Source organism: Typopeltis vanoorti, chromosome 23, assembly GCF_054136105.1.
Source record: "Typopeltis vanoorti isolate ZY-2024b chromosome 23, IOZ_Tvanoo_1.0, whole genome shotgun sequence".
NCBI lineage: Eukaryota > Metazoa > Arthropoda > Arachnida > Uropygi > Thelyphonidae > Typopeltis > Typopeltis vanoorti.
Genome location: NC_143571.1, coordinates 76,789,521 through 76,807,982, shown reverse-complemented (window position 1 = coordinate 76,807,982; position 18,462 = coordinate 76,789,521). Strand labels below are relative to the sequence as shown.

General features: G+C 35.7%; 1 protein-coding gene across 6 annotated transcripts in view; it reads left to right on the top strand.

Moving 5' to 3' along the window:
- Nucleotides 1–18,462, top strand: part of Cbs (Cystathionine beta-synthase) — a 251,449-nt gene that overhangs the window by 135,807 nt on the left and 97,180 nt on the right. For all 6 annotated transcript variants that reach the window (XM_090413161.1, XM_090413156.1, XM_090413160.1 and 3 more), the window contains exon 5: nucleotides 9,360–9,574. In XM_090413161.1, coding sequence (XP_090269287.1) covers nucleotides 9,360–9,574 — 215 coding nt within the window. The remainder of the gene's footprint in view (nucleotides 1–9,359; nucleotides 9,575–18,462) is intronic.

Genomic DNA, 18,462 nt, shown 5'->3' with positions numbered 1-18,462 from the left:
ATGAAAGAAGCAAAAATATATAACATTCCTCAGTTCATAAATTTATGTTTATTCACTGAGATAAGTTCTTATAGTGGTTATCTTTAGTACCTCTCCTAAATATTGGCACTTGTCATAGTGTCAACATAATGAATTTTAAATGTTTGTTTTGAAATAACACTAATAACATTTCAAAAACAAATAACACTAACATTTCAGAAACCGACAGCTCAAACTGAAGTCTCGCTTAAATATAAAATATATTTATTTAAATTACACATTAGAGCGAGGCTTCAGTTTCCAAAGATAAAAATAAAATCCCAAAAACATCTTGCTTGGGACATACAAAAAATAAATAAATGTTTAAATAACAACTTTATAGATATCTGAATTTTAGTACAGATATCCTTCACCTCACCAAAGCTCCATAGGTGTAATGATGTGCTAAAAGAAATTCATTACAGCAAACTATCCACTGTAACTCTTATAGAAAGTCTTATACATTGGTAACACATGACTATTAAATTATTTAAGGAATTTACAATGTATACTGGAATATTAATTAAAAGAAACTTTAATAAATACCTCCTATATTTCGGCAATATCACATTGCCATCTTCATAGAACATACAACTATGACACGTGCACGCAGGTACTACAAAAACACAAATGAGGCAGAAGAGAGAAACTACTGTTGTTCCTAGAGTCCTGATGGTGTCCCCTAGCAGGCTATATTGGGTTGTCTTGGCTGATGTTCTCATGATGCAAGCTTTCCAAATTTGGGGCAGTCTCATGCATCCAAATTTGTTGAGGTTTGGAAAGTTTTTTAGAGCTGAGGCTGATTCTATGAACAATCTTTCATATTTAAACTTGCTGCAGTGTATTAACGTGGCTTTCTTCCAACATATTCTGTGGTGGGTATTCATGGTCTGCAAGCCCAGAGTGGCTGTACTTTTGAAACCAGATGTGGCCTTTGTGTTCTGAAATCTTGACATTTGGCCAAAGTAGGACAGTTTACGGCTGCAAGTAGGTTTATTGAAAGTGGTTGGTCTTTGGCAGAGCGGATAAGGGATGCCAATTTTTTATATGGTTTGTAACAAGAAGTCAGGTCATATTTTTTTAAGATTTTGGATTTTAAGTTTTAAGATTTTATTTTTAGATTTTAAGATTTTATTTTTTCAGAGGTGCCTGGATATAGGGAATGATGATGGATTTAGTGTAATCTTTGTTATGCAGGGAGGGGGAGGAGGCTTGTGGTTAACTGGGTTTAATATTTTTTGGGGGTTGTAGCCATTGGCTAAGAAAGTATCAAGGATGTGGTTTAGTTAAGTGGTTAGGGCATTGTCATCTGAACAGATTAATTTTGCCCTGTTATATAGTGTTTTTATAACCCCATATTGTTGTGGGGGGGGGGATTGCTAGGGAATGTATCTGCCTGTATGGGTGGGTTTTCTGTAAACAGAGAAAACCAAGGATCCATCAGGCTGGCGAGTGACTAGAGTGTCTAAGAAAGGGAAACTGTTGTTTTCCTCTTTTTTCCAAGATGAACTGGATTCTGGGGTGTTGGTTGTTAAGTGTGTTAAGGAGTGGAGTGTATCTGAGCCATGTGACCAGATAGTGAACGCATCATCAACATAGCTAAGCCAAACAGTGCGTTTTTATGGGGCAGAGTTTAAGGCTTTCTCTTCAAAAGTCTCCATAAAGAAGTTTGCCAGGGGTAGGGAGAGTGGTGAACCCATGACTCCCCTCTATCTGTTTGCAGAATTTTCCTTGCCAAATGAAATAGCCGGAGTTCATTGTGAACTGAAATAGGGCTGAGATATCGGGAGGAAATTTGGCTTGGATAAGCTCTAAGGTTTCCTTGAATGGGACATTTGTGAATTGGGTGGAGACATCAAAACTGACCATCATGTCAGTATGTTGGAGTGAGAGGTTTTCTATACTGGCTTTGAAGTGGGCTGAATTTTTTATGTGTGATGGTGTGTTGCCAGTATAGGTGATAGGTGTACGAGTGCTTTGGCTAAATGTTTGTCTAATTTGTATGTGGGTGAATCAATGCCATCCACTATGGGACGTAATGGTGTTGTGTCCCATTTTATGATTATTATTCCAATTAAAGAAATTCTGCTTATCTATGTTCAACTATTATCTATGCACAAGATATCACCCCAAAATACAAATATTTAGGCTATTTCTCCCCGTAGTGTCCCTAATATTTATATTATACTGCGCCTTTTGGGACATTTAGTTTGAGATATTAAATACAAAAACAAGGAGAAAGTACTATGTCTGAATGTGAAACAATATTGCAGTCGTGACACTTTATCTCGTCTTTTAACGCATTAATTTCCCGCGTGATTAGGTTCGTACGTTTTTCAAGTGGTGCATTGGGCAGCAATTTCAGACAACTGTTTTATCAATGAACAAAGGTTTATTAAAATCATTAGCATGGTACAATTCAATTTCTAATATAATTCAATTCAATACTAAGAAAATATTTACAAAATTAACATTGGCTTATCACAAGTAATTTGGCCATGATCCTATAAGGGTATTACGATCTTGCCGCCATAACAAATTCAACTCATACAACCATAAGTATAATCCCTTATCTAATTAACACATTAGTTAACCCTATATTAGTCTGAATATACGCTATATGCTGTAGCACCTGGACATGTGATCAATTCACTCTATTTAACTATCTAAAACTATATAGATTAAATTATCCTTTCACTGTGCTAACACATAACTTTGACATTTAAACTTTCCTATACGTTACAATACACATGCATAATTCTCAGGACACATGAATTACTTATATAATATTAACATTAGCAAGGATACTTTCATTATAATCAGTCAGGTACTAAAGTCCTAGTATAATTTTCTTAATCTCTTCAACAGTTTAGAAATAGAATAAGGAGTGCAATTACAGACGATTTTCAGTTAACACGAGATTTTTACAGTACCTTTTTCTCTTGAGTTTTTTATATTGGCCTCTAATTTTTTCCGATTGAACTATCCTGGTATGATCTCTCCTATAATCTGTTACTCCTAAGTTCTTTTGGCATTGAACTGTGCTTACGCGACCTTAACTTTTCGTAATTAAGGACACACTTTGAATCATCTATATAATGGCTGTGAAACTCTTCATGTGGACGCCGACTTCTTTACAGATTTCCTTTTTTTCATAGTTGTCACTTGATGATGAAACACATAGAATATACCTTCTTTCCCTTTGACTATATGGCATTCCTCGTTTCTTACCATAGGAAATACGGAATCGGAATCCCGCTAACTTTTGTTTCCTTGTTGTGACGACGGAAAACCGCGTGAAAACCTATACGAAGTAGCTTGTGAAGAAACTATCCAGAAAAAAAAACCCCAAAAGCCTTATGGGGAGGGGTTTCTAACCCTTTTATACTTTGATCCCTAACGCACCTTGTTTAATTTCTTTTCTCCGCCCCTTACTTGATTCGACTTCACCGACCAATTAGGGTGGCGTTTTTCTGCCAAACATCCTTTGGTCGGCGAGCCCGTGATGATGTCTAAATCCGGGAATTGACCCTGAGCGATAGTCTGTTTTTCTTTTGCTAGCCTCTAATTTAATCCTCCTTCCAAAATTTTTCTATGAATTTACTTAATATTTTAATCTCTAGCCTCTCACGTACAATTTCTTATGACTAATCCTTTTCTGTCTTACTTAGCAAATTTTTTTTTTATATCACAACTGTAATACATTCCTTCTTTTATTATTTAGTTCAACAAACACTTTTTTTTGACATATATTTTACTTGGATGCAAGAATATTTTTCTTTCTTTTAAATAATTCATCTACTAGCTTTTATACAGGGGTTTTATTTTATTTGCTCTTCATGTTACACCATGATAGCTTGGAATTCTACATTCTTAAGGTATCAGGGTGTAACAATGGCATATTTTGTTTATATGGACTTCCAAAAATACATATTCAGGGGGAGGGGGGGTCTAGAGTTAAAACGTTTTAGTTTGTTGATAACTTCCACGGGCCAAGATGTGACCTTCTTAAGGAGCCTTTGGAGTGTTCTGATTTGTGAGTTAGTGGGATTATACTCAATAGGAAGGTAGGTAGCCCAATCTAATAATAAAGCATTAGCTTACCTGTGTAGTCTGTTTGGTTGAGAACCACAGTGGCATTTCCCTTATCCACTTTGGTGATTACTGTTTCTTTGTTTTTCTTCATTTCTTGTAGAGCTTTATATTCACCTTTGGATATGTTGGTTTTTAGTGATTTTGCTTTGGTGAGAACACTGGCTACATCCAGTCTGATATTGTTGGCGATATGGTTTGGAAGGTTGCAGATACCACGTTCTATCTGAATCATTATTTCTTCGGCCGGTATTTTCTTAGGAGATATGACTAAATTGTGGCCACATGTCAGTGCATTGAGTGCCTCAGGCTTCCTTTTTAAAGTTTTCAACTGTGAAAAGATACAAAGATAAGATTTCAAAAGATAATCTTTTCAAATTCTTTTGCTGCTGAAGTGCATGAGATGTTGTAGAGAATCGTCCAAAGGTCATGGTGCAGTGTGTCAGAGAACTCCTCCTCTAGCTTCTGAATAGCTTTGTTTTTGTTAGCTAGGAGAACTTGCACAGCGGTAATTTGTTCTCGTAGTAGGGCAAAGCTAGCGCGGTTATAAATCCAGAGAGTTTGTGAAGAGAAATGGTGCTTTAATTTTACACAATTTGGGATAACCTCATTATCCTGGCAGCGTTTTAGGAAGTTCAAACAATTTAGTTGTTTCGATATCTTCAGCTTCAGTGTGCCATATTGGCAGGCCTTGTGTGCGATAGAATCTCTGTGGATGATCGTAATTCTTGTAGAAAGGTTATATGTTGGTAACACACGACTATTAAATTATTTAAGGAATTTACAACGTATCCACTGTAATGAACTATTCTATGGTCCCCAGGAGTTTGCTGTAGTGAGAGGTGACTGTATTGACTGATTTGAAAGAAAGTTGATTGAACATGTCTTTTGAAATTAATAACACTAGAAAAGATTAACTTACTTTTTATGTGGAAGTCGTAGCAAGCTTCTTTGAATAAATTGCTAAAAAGCATCAACAATTTAATCACTTTAGAAAGAATTTATCTTCTGTATGAAAGTCTCAGCATACCCATTGAGGATATTATTATTATTATCATCTGATCTCCATGTAGTCAGAGACTCATTGTGGGACTCCATGAGGTACCACTAACATGCAAAGCTCATCCAACCACCTTAAACTGATTCAATGTGTTTATATTCACATACTCAGGTAATGCATTCCACCCACTCCATATTAAGAACCTATACCTTGCTGCTCTGCTCATACCCTCCTTATACAGTTTCCAGAGATGGCCTTTTGTTCTACTCCTCCACCCCTTTTTTCTCATAGAACTCTCCCATTTTATCATTGTTATCAGGTTGACATGGAAGAGATTTCTCCCATTCTATGAGAAATCTCATCCATGTCAACCTGATAACAATCCTTGACTAACTTATCTCAATCATACCCCCTGTCCTCCTATTCATGAGGCTTTGCAATTTATATTCCCTCAATCTGTCTTCATAGTCCACATTCCAAAGACCACTGACCATTTTTTGTGTGAATCTTTTCTGCTTTTTTGCATCCTTTCTAACATATCCTTGTCACCATGAAAATCCAGTGACCAAATCTGTATACACAATAATCCTTATGAGACCCAATCGAGGCCTTATACAATTGCATCATAACCACTTTATTTCTGCACGTCAGGTCTTCTACATCCATTATTACTAATGTAAAGTCTTCACAACTTGAGCAATGTAGCCTCTCAATTTCTGGTCCTTGTTCACCATCACTCACAGATCTCACACCAATTGGAGGAAAGTGCAAAACTCACAATTCCATCCTCTGATGAAATGATCAGATCTAAAACTCCACCAGCTTAACGCCACAATGCGACTTATCACTGGAACCATAAAAACAACTCCTGTTTACTGGCTCCCAATTCTGAGTAACTTAATACCACTGTTAAATCGTGAATGAATACAATTCATAATTTGACAAGTTACTACTCTTGATAAGGATATGCTTGTATTTTAGTATAAGTTGTATATAGCCTGACAAATATTGGATACCGTAATTAGTGTAAAACTTGTGAATATTCCCGTGTAAAATACCTACTAAATTGTATGTTAGACAATGAATTTGTTATACGCATATTTTCTGTTAAAATTGGTATAAAAGAATTACTGTGTAAATTGCATATAACCAACTGAGATTATAAGGTCAAAGTACACGGGCAAGACACCGGATTAGTAAGTTGTCTCAAGCGGTCACGCGTGCATATGGCACGTGCCGACCTAAGTTTTCTGGGAAGATGCTACAGAAAGGCAAGACCCACGAGTGCAAAGGAATAACGTGTCGGGTAAAAATTTAGGGTTACAAGGAGTCCCGGTAGGGGTTGATATAAAAGGGCTGGACCCCCCCCCCCCCCCAGGGATTTTTGTCTGGAGTCTCTGTTCTCTCTCGGTGGCAGAAGCAGAGGTGTCGGGTCGTGATTAGAGGGATCGTGGATTCTAAGCCTTACGATGAATGAATAGAGGATTTTCGAAGCATCGGGCAACTCCCAGAAAAGATAGTGGCCAGATAGCGTGCCTTATGGATGCAGAATCGCCTTGAGCTAAGAATACTCTATGTATAGATGATCGGTATGCAGACCCCATGAGGACCAACCTAAGCTGACAGGAATTTTAGCCTTTACATAGAGAGAAGAAATGTTTAGAAGGAAAAGAACCCAAGAATCGAAAGGACAAACATGAGGAATCCTAGAGTTCGGTATAGTAAACCTTTAATCAAGTAATGTGTGCGAGGAAGATAATTGTAACTTAAGAATTATAGACCTTCATAAAGTTTGAGACTCTATCTAGAATTAAGACAGGACTGTGATATTTTAATTGTAGTTGGTGAGCAATATGTGCTATGTATTATAATTGTACTTGTGTTGATTGCTAGCTATGGTTAAGACCTTGAGATATCTAATCTAGACAGCATGATTAACACCTAAAAAATCATTATTGGTTTTATAATCTAAGAATGCGAGCTTTGAATCTTTGAACATAATGATTTTGTTTGTTGCATTAATTACAGTGTGATGTATATTGAATAATTTTATTTGTAATCTAGTAGTACAGTGATAATTGAAAGTTCTTTATTCTATATGATAATCATTATGTTAAACCTTTTGCTCTTATTAATTTGGTTGCCTGTGTCTAAGAATCCGATGCTCCACTCATAAATTATTCGGATCTAAGCGGGAGATAATTGTTAATTAAGACCACGACTGCAAACATGGTTGATTATAGAATGCGATAATTGATACCTTTTAGTATAGAAATAGATTAGATTAACCACGTGCATATCTGAAGGTTCACTTCTTGACTGAGAAATTTTTCCAATCTAAGGGTTCTGGGTGGCACAGCAGAACAAATAAATTTTCCCAGAATCTTAAGAGAAGTTAACTTCAGAAGCTTTGTTACCAAGGAGTTGGCTTAACCTTGATACATTCCCTTTGTAGATCAGACTCGTGCATGTGATAATCTAAGGGGTTGAACTATATAATAGTAAGACAAAGACAGACACATTATAGGTGTTGCTGAGATAGGACAAATTATTCACGAGATAGTTAAGTAAAGGAGATAAACCATATTAAGTAAATATAACCACAAACTACGACATTATAACACCACCAAACCTATGAAAACACATGCTCTACTATGAGAATATGATAAAATACTCAGAAATACTGAATTGCCTATATAATGACATACTAGAGCTACAGCTCAACAGACTGAAATCAAGAAAGCCCCCTCTCTGTGAAGCTAAATACCTGAGAACAACCAACTACAATAACAATGGAAATGAATGTGGAGCATAAATATCAATGCCCAACTCAAAACTTGGTTTGATAGGCATTGTCTCAACATTCCAGGTATGGAACTGAGCTGAAAGACATGGATAACACTGAACAGGATTCGCACCAGGCATGGAAGATGAGCAAGCTCTCTCTGTACAAGTGTGGAAAAATCCCCTCACCGGAATGCGGGCACCCGAATCAATCATTCCACCACATTTCTACTGGCTGCAGTCTTCATGCATACACAGGTCAAAGAAATGACTTCCTGGAGGTGACAACGCCTGTTATAGACTGGATCAGACAACTTGATCTTAACCTATAAGTGTCTTTGTTTTATTCTAATTGTTTGTCACTTACTTTTTACATATTTATTTTGACTTATGTACCTTTTATAACTGCATGTAGATTGTCATACGCTAAATAAATAATCCCTCAAATATATGCCATACATCCACAAACTGTACACCCTTCTCTTCCCACAGCTGCATTATCATACCATTTGTGATTCTGGCTCTCCATCTTAACTCATTTTCATACCTTAGCAACCCACTGACAACCTTGCCACTATACTGTTTCACTTTCCTCAATAACATCCTGATATTTGTCCTTATGTTCTACTTATGTCCACTTAAATTACTTGTCCCCACAACCACCACACCACTAATTCTTTTGTTTGTTTCCTCCTCATAACCGAAGCATGAATTATCGTGCTCATTTTCTTTCCTGGACAACAGACCTTATGGACTCTCTCATTAACCAATCCTCTAACAATGAAATCTCCTTACACTACTGTTCTCGAATCGCTCGTCACCTTCCCTTTTTTCCTTCATTCTATTCTTTTGCACAGTTTCATAATGTCTAATATCACTCCGCATATTTTCATTCCTCGTTGCATTTTTCATTTTAAATAACTGTTTCATTAAATCTTGCATTTCAACAATTTCACTCTGTCACTCCCATTATCTCGCTACCTTTTGTTTGGTCACCTTACTTCTGTTTCCTCATTTATATTTCCTTTCACTTTCACTTCTATATTCTTGCATTCTTTCACTCCCTCAGGATATATATCAGTAGATGAAGCATTCAGAGTAAGTAACTGGAAGACCTTCAAATTTTTTAACATAAAATTTCATGCTAGTTATATAATTTAATGGTTCTGTCTTTCTTTCATTGACACTCAATTGTTATGCTACAAAAATTGGTCAGAACTCCAGGAAGGGATCAGCTGTTTACAGACTTTTTTTTTTTTAATGCAGAATTTATGTTCTCACTGGTTTTTTTTTCATTGGAAAATTATACTTTCCACTTCTTTTATAGTTTATATTTTATTTAGCTTAATGAAAAATGTTAAAATAACATCACTTATTTAAGATTTAATTTTTTTCTTTTAAATTATCTTAATGAAAAATGTTATGATAATATTACTGAAGTTCTGATTTCTGCTTTAATTTTTAGGCATTGGTTTAGCCTTAGCTGCTGCTGTGAAAGGCTATCGGGCAATAATTGTAATGCCTGAGAAAATGAGCAAAGAAAAAGTTGACGTACTTCGTGCATTAGGAGCTGAAATTGTTAGGACGCCAACCAGTGCTCGCTTTGATTCTCCTGAATCTCATATTAGCGTTGCCCAGAGGTTGTGTGCAGAAATTCCTAATGCTATTATCTTAGATCAAGTAAGGAATGGAAACTCCAATTTCTCTTATTTCTTCAGTTTGTTTGTTAGCTGTTTGCTTCACTCTTATGAGTGAAACAAACAACTCCTAGATATTTTGATGTTTGTTCAGTCATGTTTATTTTTTCATCCTAGACAGAAACAGTGTTATATTGGATAGTTTGCTATAGTGAATTTCGTCTTGTGCAACATTCTACCCATGGAGCTTTGGTTAGGACTTTTCAATAGTTTGTTATAACGAGTTTGTGATAAGTGTTTGCTACAGTGAGAATTGACTATATATGGATTTCCTTCTTTCATCACTGACTGTGCATTTATAGTTTTAGAGGTGGTAAGTTTTTTTTCCCCCCCACAATACAAAATAGAAGACATAATCTGCAGTTTACAGATACAGTGAAGAAAATTAGTGTTAAGAATTGCTAGTATCAATTTGAAACTTTTGGATCCTACGAGGTAGGATCCAAAAGTTTCAAAAAAAAGTGCTGTCAAACAGATTGGATAGTATTTATGGGGAAGCTACTACTTCATATTCCATCTTGAAGGAATGGCCTAAAGTTTTGCCTAGGAAGCGAGAGCATCGAAGACGATCCTGGTGATGGTCAGCCTGTAGAATTGATGATTGAGGAAAATGTCTCTCTTGTTGAGGAGGAACTGTTCAATGACAAATAGCTGAAGCTCAAATAAATCTGAGCAAGTTTGGGGCAATAACAAAATTCTATAACAAATTTCTTTCACATCATTCACGAGAAGCTTCACATGACAATGGTCAGTGCAGGGTGGGTGCCTCAACTTCCCTCTTCAGTTCAGAAGGAGCATCGCGTGACCTGTTCTCGCAAGCTTTTAGCACTTTGCCAAGGGAATCAGAGAGAAGTGCTGGAATCCATTGTCATCGGGGATGAAACCATGGTTCTTTATTATGACCATCTTTCCAATAGGAAATCTATGGAGTGGTGCAAACCAGGCAAAGCACTGCCGAGAAAAGCTGAGGTCACTCAGTCCACCAAGAAGATCATGGCAACAATCTTTTGGGATTGCCAGAGAATTCTCTTGATTGACTTCAAGAAAAGGAATACCACTATGAATGCAGATTATGGTTCACTCCTGCACAAACTGCACTATGCCATAAAGGAGAAGAGATGAGGAATTCTGAGTCATGGTGTTTGCCTGCTTCACAACAGTGCTCCAGTCCATATGGCTATTGTTGCAAAAGATTGCAGTGAAGGACTGTGACTTCTAGGAGATTAAACACCCACCCTATAGTCCAGATCTAGTACCCAGTGACTAACTCTTCTCAAAACTGAAGAAAGACCTTTGAGGAAGAAATTTGCAGATGATAATGAGGTGAAATATGCAGTTTTAGACTATTTTGCAGAGAAAAGTACAGACTATTTTTTCAAGGGCACAGAAATATTAATTCAAAGATGTGAAAAAATGTGTTCAAGTAAAGGGAGAATATGTTGAAAAGTGACAGTTGTTTTCTTTCTATCACCTCTAAAAGTTAGTCAGGCCAGAAACTTATGGAACCACCCTCATAACTTTCATGAGTGAGTGACTTATTGTAGGTCTGTTTTTCTTGATAAACTGACTGCTACAGAAAAGAAGTTTGCAATGGACTGTTGAGTTCAATTAAATAAAAAAAAAAATAGACATAGTTAATTCCACTTAGAAGCAAAATGAAATTAAGTGAAATAGATTACTTTAAAATAATGAAGTAAATTCATATTTATGTGAATATGCAGTTGATGATTCTCACTATAGCAAACTCACAGGTGTAACAGAAACAGTTTATAACATCCACTTGCCACTAGAGGGTGAAAGAAGAGAAAGTTGTGAATATTGGTGCCAAAAGATAGGTTCTTTTTGGAAATTTTTAGCAACAATAAGTCATTATTTTTGCATAATTATATTTGAGTGCTTGTGTGATTAACTGTTATTTAAAGATTATATTTAAAGGGATATTTTAAGATTTAACATTTCTTTTATTGTACACTATATTGTGTGTCATGGTGCCAGACAAAACAGTGGACAGTTTATGGTGGATGAAATGTATGGCCTTCACAGAATGAGAGAATTTGAAAAGAGAATGAAACTGAGGAATGTGTTTGTCCAAAGTGTTTTGTGTTTGAATTTAATTATTGATAGTGGCAACTTGAAAGATGAAATGAATGATAATGCTATTGTCTAGTTATTGGTGCAAGCAGTATGAATGACATAGGGGAGAATATTTGATGGTAATGGATAGCACACTTACATGGGGTTCTTCACAAAACAAAATACGAGATTGAGTGGTTGGAGACTTGCCTGGCTGATGGTATGATACAGAAGTGAAAAAAAGGGGCAAGAAAGTGGAGCATGAAAGAGAGTGCAAGTATGAAAATAAAGATCGGATTTTGTGTGATGATTCTGATATGAGGAGTCCTCAAGGAGAGTGTGATGGAATCATGTTTTCCTGGAATTAAGATTAAGGATGCCAGTGATGCAGAGTTAAGGTGAAATATGTTTATTTTGGCTGGTACAGATGATTTAGTAAGTGACAAGTGTTGTATGCTGGAAGACATAAAAGAGTTATTACTAGTGCATGCAGAAAAGAAGAGTGAGAAAGTAAAAGTTGAGTCTTTTGCCACAGTATGATTGATAGAGGTGAGCTGAGATGGAGAACTATGATCGTGAATGAGTCTGTGTGTAGACTGTGCAGGAGGAATGGTGTGGAGTTTGAGGATTAGTGGAGTGAGTTTGATGAAAGAAAGGAGTTATGTAGGGTGGATGGCTTGCATCTAAATGGATTTGATGTCAAGAATCTTGAGAAAGGCAGTGAGAGTTTGGAAGTACAAAGTCAGGGAAACTAGAATGTTTAGAGGTGATGCAAATGATTGTGGGTCCAGGCAACTTAGAAGATAATAAGTGGGGAAGTAATCACATGATGCAAAATGTATTTTAACTAACTTAACTTTAGTTGACTAAATAACACATGAGATGTAAGGGAGGTGTGAGATCAAGGGGGTATTGCAGTTTATGTATACAAATGCCAGAAATATTCAAAATAAGGTTCAGGAGTTTTTGGCATTGATTAACACGACTTGGCCAATAGTTATAGGCATTAGTGAGATGTGGTTGACCAAGGATGATATAGGAATAGAATGCAAAATAAAGTGCAAAATAAACTTCCAACATCTTTCTCTAAATCCAGAGTAAATTAATAAGGTGGTACACCAGTTGGCAACTCGTATAGGTAAATATGACCTCTCTATTGCTTCTGCCTTAGTATTACCACTCTGGGTCTGCCTCTCACTGACGAGACCTCAATAAAGGTCGAAGCCAGTCTGGGTAGTGGCCCCTCCCTTAATGCATAGCAGTATACGTGTCTGCAAGGAGATTTGCTTTGCATTATGGGAGATACTGAGACAAGGAGTGATGAGAGCTTTGTCCACCTTTGCTACGAGTTGCCTAGGGATGCACCACCTTACCTCAGTCCTGAAGATATTTTCAGGCACAAACTTTGTTTGCTTACACTTGGATAAAGGGTTAAACTAAATTCATTAATGCCCTTGATTGGCAGGGATGGAATCCATACTGTCAGTCATTTATTCGATTAGAGTTTTCAAGTTAGCTTTGGATTTAGGTATTGATGGTTCTTTCCATTACTTTAGAAGGGATTGAGGCAAAAGAAATTGCATTGTAGTTTTGAAGGTAAAGATTTGTTACCCTTATTTAGGAATAGGTTGTATGTGGGCTAATTTCCAGACTGCAGGATAGATACCAATGGAATGAGAAGGTGCAAAAGGTATCATAGAGTGGGAGTCAACTCTTGAGCATGGACCTTTAGAGTAATTGGAGGAATGCTGTCATTACCAGGAGACATTTTGGCATCCAATTTGAGCAAAATTTTTCTGGTGTCTTTATGTCGAAAGGTCATATGTGCTGTTGAGGTTTTTAAATGGTTGTATGACATTTTCTCTGATTAGCTATTCAAGAAATGACAAGAATGAAACAGAAATAAAAGAAAGTGATAAAATACAATGGCTCAAAAATTATGGATTTAAGAAGAAAAGGGTAGAAGAATTAAAAACCTAGAAAATTGCATAATAAATGATATGATTGTGTGCTGGCCATTTCAGAGAAATTGTCATCAGATAGTGGAGAATATGGAAAACTGTGCTCTGTTCCACTTTAAGATTGCAGCCTGACAAACGTAGTCTTCAAATTCGACTCTAATGAGAAAATTTTTCCTTTTAATTTTCTATATTTTATTTCTGCTAATTTTCTTTTTCTATCAATTATTTCATTCAATGCTAATTTTATTTTTAATTATTTTTATTTTGAAAGAATTGTTTTATTCCTTACTTTTCCTATGTCAGTATTTTGTTTTAAATTTCATATATAATAGTTTTCAATTTTATTTTATTTATGGGAAGTGGCTAATTCTCTGTCATGCCTGCCTTTTGGGTATTATCTTTCACATGTGCAACCTCTTCTTTTTTTTTTTTTTTTTTTTTTTTTTAATCAGCTTTAACACCGAAGATGGTTCTCTCTGAAACACTGGTCAGCTCACTTACCATTGGTACACTCTTCCTTGATGTTGTACTACCTTACCTTAGCCCTGAAGATACTTTCAGGTGCAAACTTTGTTTGCTCACACTTGGATAAAGGATTAAACTAAATTTATTATAGTCTAACAAAGTGAAAAATAGACTTTCAACATCTTTCTCTAAATCCAGAGTAATTAAATAAAAAGATGGCACGCCTTTTGGCAATTCCTATAGGTAGAGATGACCTTGCTATTGCTTCTGCCTAGTATCTCCACATCTGGGCCTGGCTCCCACTGAAGAGACCTCAATAAAGGTTGAAACTAGTCTGGGTAGTGGCTCTTCCCTTCACATAAGGTTCTGTAAGTTGCATTCTCCTCAATCACTCCTTGTATCCATAGACCTGATATTGCCTTAGAAACCTTTTCTGGGACCCTCTCCAGTATATCTTTATCCTCCCCTGAAAACCAGGCAAGAAAATCTGCACATAGTATTCCGTATGTGGCCTGATCAAATCCTTATACAGGGAAACCTTAACCTCTTTGCTTCTGCTTGTCAATATCCTCCTCATTATTGCCATAATTTGTGATAATGTTCTTATAATTTTCAGAAAAATTGAGAAAGTAAATGGATGGCCTCAATGAAAGACTTGTATAAAAAAAAAAAAAAAAAAATGTTGGAAATCAATTTGACAGCCATTAGTGAGAGAGTGTGAGACTAGGACAGAATGAAAGAGAAGTTAGTGAAACACTTTTTTGATGCCTGGATGGCAAAAAGAAGACTGAGAAAGGCCAAGGTAGTCTATGTGGATTGAAGTGGCCAGTAGTTCTTTATAAGACCAAAGTGTAAGATCCAACAGTATTTTAGACCTGACAAATTACAGATTAATCTGAAAAAAATGGTGGATAGAGCTACTAATCATGTAAACTCAAATGTACTGTACTGTTTCAGTACCTCAAATACTTTTGCATGTGTTCAGGAAATTAAGAGATAAAATATCACAAAATATATTTTAATAATGTTTTAATTGTATTTATAATTATTTCATTTTTAGTGATTTTATATGGCTGAAGTAATGGATTACCAAAAAGTTAGCTTATTAAAAGAAAAATTTCATCATCATCAAATTCCTGATATACTTTCAGGAGGTGTACAAGATATTACAATAGTATGTGAAAAAGCTAGCTCATTTCTAATTCCTATCAACAGTTTTTCCTCAAAATTAATCTGTTATCTGTCATGACATCAGTATTATCAGATTTTATATTTGTGTTTTCTAAGGCACATTTTATTGTATCAATATGACTAGTCCTTGATCTTCTGAGTTTTTTTCTTGCCATTCTTGCAAAACAATACTCATTTTGCTAACCTTTCTGCTGATATTGTGTTTAAGTGACTGTACCAGTTTAGATTAGCTCTGCTAATAAGTTCTTTCCTAATATCCTCATTAGTAATATGATACTGCCATTGATGCCATCTGTTCACTCCTCTAATCTTTCTCAGAACTCTCATACCTGTGCTCTTCAGTCTTTGATCAAGTGTTTTATTTCTAACCTAGCTCTCAGATCCACAAGTTAAAATTGGTTTGAATACTGTCTTGTATACTGCTAGTTGAATGTTTTGACTAATTTCTCTCTTATTCCATATAAATTCATTCATTTGATTTCCTTCTATACCAGCTTTTCTGTCATCTATTTCCATATTTAATTTACTATCTTAACTGAAAACTGTGCCTAAATAGCAGAACTGCTTGGTTTGTTCTACAGGCTTCTCCATTCACGATGCAACTGATGTTTTTGATGTTTCCACATGCTTTCATCATCTTTGTCTTTTTATTGCTGATTTTCATTACAAATTTATTACAACAGTAATAAATTTGTAATGAAAATCAGGAATCCTCAGAGTTGTACTGGATTTATTGAGGCATATAGCATCATCTGCATAAAGTAAAGAGTCATGATTAACATCTCCAGTTTTGACATCTGGTTCAATACCACTTTTCTTCATAATGTAATCCATATAGATCACATTATGAAATATGTGATCTTGTTTCACATCTTATTTAATATATTTCTAATGGTTGATTTGCAACTCAAATATAGACTAAGTATTGCTTGATATAATGTCCCATTTACATCATATAATCACTGCATTATGAACAGCTTTTTTTCTTGGTACCTTGTTATATGCCATTTCTATATCTATAAAACTTAAATATAGGTCATTGTTATGTTTCCATAATTTCTCAGTTAAAGTGAATATAATCTTGACAACTTCTGTTTGGTCTTGAACACCTAGTTCTTTTCTAAGCTTCCCTTCTGCAATTTTTCTCAGCTGTTCTCAAGTCAATTTGCATAAATCTCACCAGGAACATTCAGTAGAGAAATTCCACTGTAATTTCACATTGCTTTATTCCCTTCTCCCTTTTTTTTTAAATAGATTGTTATATGAGATTTCTACTCCAGTGATCTGGAATTCAACTCTCTGACCAGGCGTTCTGAATTATGCAATGTAGCCATTATAAAACTCTTATTCTATCATATTTGAGCATTTCTGGTTGCATATCATCTATTTCAGCTGCCTTTCCACATTTTTGCTTTTTGATAGCTTTTTCTACTCCAAGTACTGGTATATATTCCTGATTGTATTCCTTTGAATGTTTTCTACCATTATGCTGTCACTGCTTATTTCATTTAGCAGTCTTTCCAAGTTATTTATTTCTTTAGCGTATGATGTACAGATCTCAAGATATTACACACATATTGCATAAAAACAGCCTGTTTAAAAGCAGTTGTAAAAATTATATTAAAAGGGGTACAATAGGTTAAAATAATTAAAATTAAGAATCGGAGATTAATCCTTAAATTCCAGATCTACTCCAGGGATTCAGGGGTCAGTTTAAAAAAGTGCCTGAGAATGAGTAGATAAGGCACTCAAGTCTGAATCCTACTTCCACGTCACAGTTTGGGTTATCAGACCATTTTCATTTATGCAGGAGATGTTTACATCTCTTATGTCCTGTTCTGATCTGATTTAAAGTGGTCCATACATGTCTAGGGAGATAAAAGTCCTCCAGATGAGATGTTGGATTTGAAATAGGAATTTGAATATTTGAGGTATGTTGAAGCCAATACTCTCTCCATGACTCACACAGATTGAAGTTCTAGTTGTTAAATTGTATTACACTCCTCCAGGCAGGGTGCCTGAATTTCAGTCTTTGTGAGGTATGGAAGGAAATGTCTTTGTGGATAGGAAAGGAATTGTTTCCAATTATTTTTGTCCATAATTTTCTTAAGGCTTGGGTCCTGCGAAGCGAGGGGGGGCTATATTGCTGACAATTGGGAGTCAGTAGCCTGGAGTAGATCTTAGAGCACTGGAGATTATCCTCATAGTTTGATTCAGTTGGACATCAATTCAGCCACATGGGAGTGCAATACTCTGCTGTAGAATAGACCAAAGTGCAGTAGTGCACAGTGTGTTGACATCAGCACCCCAAGAATTACCAGAAAGCTTATGCATTATATTATTACAAGTTTTTAATTTTTCAACGATATTTCCTAGGTGATATTTAAATGTCAAACTTCTGTCTGAGTAACTCCTAAGTATTTTGGATAATTGTTAAATTTCACCAGTTTATTTCTGAAGTAAACTTTTGGATATAGTTAGCCTGGATATTACTTAAATGAAAGGATGCGGCTTCAGTTTTGTTCAGGTTGGGTTGTGGTCGCCATTGTCTAAAATATTTATCAGGTACAGCCAGATCTTCATTTAATGTTTTCAGCTTTTTGAAATGTGGAATGTTGAAATTGCAATAGCAATATCGTCAGCATACATGAATTTCCTTGGTGTTGTCACTGGGATATCACTAATATACAAGTTAAAAAGCAATGGGGCGAGAACTGATCCCTGAGGTAGGCCATTTTTAATCTTAAAGAATTTACTCTTGAATTCATTGAGAGATAGTTGAATTAATTTGTCTAGTATTTGGTTAAATAAGTTAGCTAGTTTTGGTGATGGGACTGTTTCTAAGAATTTTAAGATGAGACCCTCTCTCCACACTGTGTCATAGGCAGCAGAGAGGTCCACAAAAACTGTTATTGTTTTCAATTGTTTTTCAAAGCCGTTCTCTATGAAGGTTGTCAAGGCCAGAACTTGATCACAACAGCTTATGTCAGATTTGAAGCCAGCCTGTTCCTTAGGAGTTCTATTGTGTATACTTGGAGAAATCCTGTTATGTATCATTCTTTCCAGAAGTCTCAGACATATGCTTAGCAAGGCGATAGGTCAGTAGTTGGAAGCAATTGTGGGATCTTTGCTAGGTTTTAAGACTGCAACGATTTTCATTGATGCATGCTCCCATCAATTT